Below are 4,565 nucleotides of genomic sequence, written 5' to 3' on the forward strand. Positions count from 1 at the left end.
TCTCTTATCTATAGCCTTCTAGACTGACTATGGGCCCAATAAGGTCACTTTCTAGTCAATATTTCAGAGGTAATTAAACAGATTCTGAGTTGTCAATTTTAAAATGATCCAAAGTCTTAGAGCTCAGAACAAGAATAGGTGGTAAAAATGGACCCTGCATAGGAACAGAAGCAGGTACAGTATCACAGTAGAACCTATATCGTTATCTCTTGTATTCCCCACAGGAAAATATGTGGATTCTGATCACCACGCAGTTCCTGCCTCTGCTGCTCCTGATGCTGCAGCCACTGCAGTTTGAAAAGCTTTTTAAATATTCTGATTTATCAGATGTTGACTCAGAAGAATTTGAAGATTATTTGGAGGAATTATACAGTACAGGGCCTACCAAAGCACCTACCAAAAAAACTTTCCAAAATCAGGTCCTTGCTGATCCTGACAGACCATTATTTGATCCACATTACTGCAATGATGAAGTTAGGATGAAAAATGTTCACAACAGGTTATATTGTAAGAAAGAACATTTCTTCCTCCAAGCTACATATGAGGAGGTGCAAAAGATATGTCGCCACCTGTTTGTACCATGTAAGAACGGAGTTAAGAAATGTCATAGGAGCAAGAAACTAATAGAAGGAGTGTATTGTAGTTTAACATCAGGAACCATGATAGTAGACTGTATCTATGAATCTTTTTACAAGCGTGGATTTGCCCTTATCACGTGTCGATGGCAAAATGATATCCAAGAAATTATCCCTGATCATGTAGATGATCTTCAGGAATTATATAGCTAGCAGAAAGGCATTATTCACCAGGAAGCTATCTTCCCCCCATTATTCTAGAAGAGTATTCTCTAAGAGGTTAGAATAGGAGGATACGACCCTTTCCATATTGATCCTTATAGGTCAAAATTGAGAATGCTAATTTTGGTACCATTCATTTTAATCATCTGCTTCCCTCCCTTCTTCCCCTAACACCAGGCAAAGGCAGCGTGGGCTAGGTTCACAGATAGTGCTCTGAGATGTGGTTTCAAACAGGTCATGTAATTTAGCACATTTTGGATGTCTTATGAGAATGAATGCCAGTAGTGAAAGGATGACCAGCAGCAAAAGGAACAGAATATGGTTGCTTGAATTGTGATGTAAAGTTGTATTCATAGGAATCTCTAGTTCGGTAGAAATAATAAAGGGCACTGACCTAGTGAAGTGTCTCTGGTATGGTTATGTGGGGTTTCTGGGTTTGGAATTATCTTTCTCTGTGACACAATTTGAAACAGAAAGAACCTGAAGCTCCTGGAGAAATTGTGCGATTCATCTTTCCAGTGCTGTATTTGCAGATACTACACTTATTCTGTTCTTTCCACACAACACAATACTCATGGGAACATGAAGGTGTAGATTCTAAGAGGAAACAGCTCAGGAAAAATATCTAAATATTCAGGATAGCAAACTCTCCAAACTACTTTTCAATCATCCAACGGCTACTTCCATGGATTCCCACATCTTTGCTTTAGCTTAGGCATCACTGTTCACAAAACTGCAAACAATTCCTCAGTTTCTGGCAGAGTCACATTTATTCACAACTCCTTTCCTCACTTTCCAGTAGATGTGGCTTCCTCTGAGAATATTCCACGTCCAGAAAAGGCTGGAGAATCAGTACGACAAAAGAAATCTATCTGTCCAGTTTAAGTAACAATTTCTCTCCTTTTGTTCATGAAACTTCTTAGTATCTTTTTATCACTATTCCCTATAACTTACTGAGAAAGGGATAAAGAGTGATGGGGGCTGGTAGGGAGAGTGTCTATTACGCTTGTGCATTTCACTGCAATCCAATCTGCTCATCTCCTCCCCATTCGCTATCCATGTCTTCAGACTCGGAGCTAAGGTCCTAATTTATCAATCAGTTGATGTAAATAAGGGACGAGGGCCAAAGGCTGCCAGACTCCATTTCAGTGACTAAGAAAAAGAGACCAGAAATCAAGCCTCTAGACACCACTCTTTACTCAGAAACTCATAAATTTTAATTTTAATGTCTGAGTGAATGAGGATCCCAGCAATTTTTTGGTAATTTTCATGAAAACCTCTAAAAGCTAACCTTCTATACATCAGTTGAAGAAGTTCTGCACATAGGCTAGACTGGGTATAAGCCATGAATCATTTCATCTGGACCATGTTCATCTCATCTATCTTGGGGCTATACAACACACAATATACTTATGAGAGTATGGTATAGTACAATAACTAAAGCATGAAATAATCATAATGTATCCTTATCTTCAGATACATGATCTAATCCATACACATTCTAGAATTAGAGTCATGGAAACAGAACAACGATCATTTACAGAGTGTTCCTCTTATCTAATATTGCATAAGAAATCCAGAGCCTCACCTCTACCCACTGGATTCCCTAAGATAAGTCAAAACTGTAATATTCAGCTCCACCTATTGTAAGATTTCAAAAGATTGTTGTCCAATCTCCATTAGTGCTCCCTCTTCAATAATACCAAAGTAATAAGATGGATATTGTCCATAACCTTACTCACATCACAATTTATTCTTTATGTTAGAATCCTTTGAGATCATGCAACATTAATTGTTTAAAATTGTGGTAAAATATACATAGTACAAAATCTACCATTTTTAAGCATATAGTTCAGTGACACTGTGTATTCACATTGTTGTGTAATCATCACCAACAACCATCTCTAGAAATTTTTCATCTTGCAAAATGAAACTCTGTGCCCATTAAATGATAACTCCCCATTCACCCCACCCCTCAGCCCCTGGCAACCACCATTCTACTTTCTGTCTCTATGAATTTTACTACTCTAGGCGCCTAACATAAGTGGAACCATACGGCATTTGTCCTTTTGTGACTGACTGGCTTATTTCACTTAGCATAATGTCTTCAAGTTTCATCCACATGTTAACATGATTCAGAATTTCATTCCTCTTTAAGGCTGAATAATATTCCATTTAATGTATATAGTACATGTTGTTTATCCATTCATCCATCAGTGGACACTTGGGTTGCCTCTACCATTTGGCTATTTTGAATAATGCTGCTATGAATATGGATGTACAAATATCTGTTTGAGTCCTTGCTTTTACTTCTTTTGGGTACATACCCAGAAGTGAAATCACTGGGTCATATGACAATGCTATTTTTAATTTTTTGAGGAACCACCACACTCTTTTCTATGGCAGCTATACCATTTTACATTCTCACCAGCAGTGCACTAGTGTTCCAGATTTTCTAATCCTCACCAACGCTTGTTAGTTTCTGGGTTTTTTATTTTTAATAGCCATCCTAATGAGTGTGAGTTGATGACGTAACATTAATTTTAAATTTCAGTTATTCAGTGAAGGAATGTAGGCAACAGCATTTGCAAGCATAAGAAAAAAAATAGACACAGCATTTGTTTCCTAACCAAAATAAATCCAATCGGTATTTTCCTTTGAAAATTTATGATGTACATGATGTTTTTGAATAAGTAAAGAGCAGAAGAGTATAGTCCAATAAGCAGACAGCATGGTTGCTCCTATCCCTTCTATTCTAGCACAATATTCTCAAATAACACTAGGGAAAGTATGGAACCAAAGCTTGTAACTATCCCTGTGCTGTTCCTTGTTGAAGAAAATTGACGAGCCAAGTTAAACCTTATTCATTTGTTCCTGCATATTTTTGGTGAAAAATTGAATTAATATTTGTGATTAACTCAGAGTCTACAAGAAGTTTTTTTCTAACATTATATACAGAGCAAACATAACACTTCCCCTATATTTTCTCCATATTACATATAAAGATTTCAAAGCATTTTCATGTACTCTTTCATTGTTGGTCACCATAACCCTGTGTCACAAGTAAAGGAGTCATATTCTCTGTCTACAGTTTGCCCAGAGAAAGGCTTGGTCACTTGTCCTGATCAGATACAACTTAGGATCAGCAATGAGATCACACATTTTATCAAAATCTTTCTTTTTGTTCTCTCCCTAATATGGATCTCTTTCACATGTCTGAGGCAGAAGGATCTTGACATCTATGAACTGTCACATTTTTAGAAACGTAAGACAGAAATGACTCATCCCTTACTCTTTGGATTTGATGCATTCTATAACTTGCATTGAGTATGAGATAAATATTCTGCCCTAGATTTCATGGTCAAAAAATTATAAAAGTTAGTAAACAATATCATGTTCTTCTTAAGAGATCAAAGGAGACACCTCCAGTAATTTAGAGCCTCTAGAGAATGACTCTAGTCTTATCAAAACAAGAAGTAAGATAGGCTTTATACAAATGAGATTTTGAATTTAGGAACACTTTTTCCACAAGACTGGATTCTGAGACTATGTTTTCCAACCACTAAAATATAAACTTCAAGAGAACAGGGACATTCATATTATATACAATGATGATATTACTATATACAATGATAATAAGTACATATAGAAATTTCTTTACTTAACCCTTATTTCAAAATGTCAGTATTTGACATTATTCAATTGTTGAAGATTATCTTCCTTCTCTTATTAAAATATATTGATTATAAGTAAGGACAAGCAATTTAC

At 36.2% G+C, this 4,565-nt stretch overlaps 1 protein-coding gene across 1 annotated transcript; it reads left to right on the forward strand.

Moving 5' to 3' along the window:
* Window positions 1-230: 230 nt before the first annotated feature.
* On the forward strand, window positions 231-788 carry RNASE9 (ribonuclease A family member 9 (inactive)). Its single transcript, XM_046652575.1, has one exon. It carries the CDS (start codon window positions 231-233, stop codon window positions 786-788), a length of 558 nt encoding a protein of 185 aa, XP_046508531.1.
* The last annotated feature ends 3,777 nt before the right edge of the window (window positions 789-4,565 follow it).

Source organism: Equus quagga, chromosome 2, assembly GCF_021613505.1.
Source record: "Equus quagga isolate Etosha38 chromosome 2, UCLA_HA_Equagga_1.0, whole genome shotgun sequence".
Taxonomy (NCBI): Eukaryota; Metazoa; Chordata; class Mammalia; order Perissodactyla; family Equidae; genus Equus; species Equus quagga.

Bases quoted from the DNA above. Each gene is read 5' to 3' on its own strand.
- RNASE9 (XM_046652575.1), top strand. From the start codon at position 231: ATGTGGATTCTGATCACCACGCAGTTCCTGCCTCTGCTGCTCCTGATG.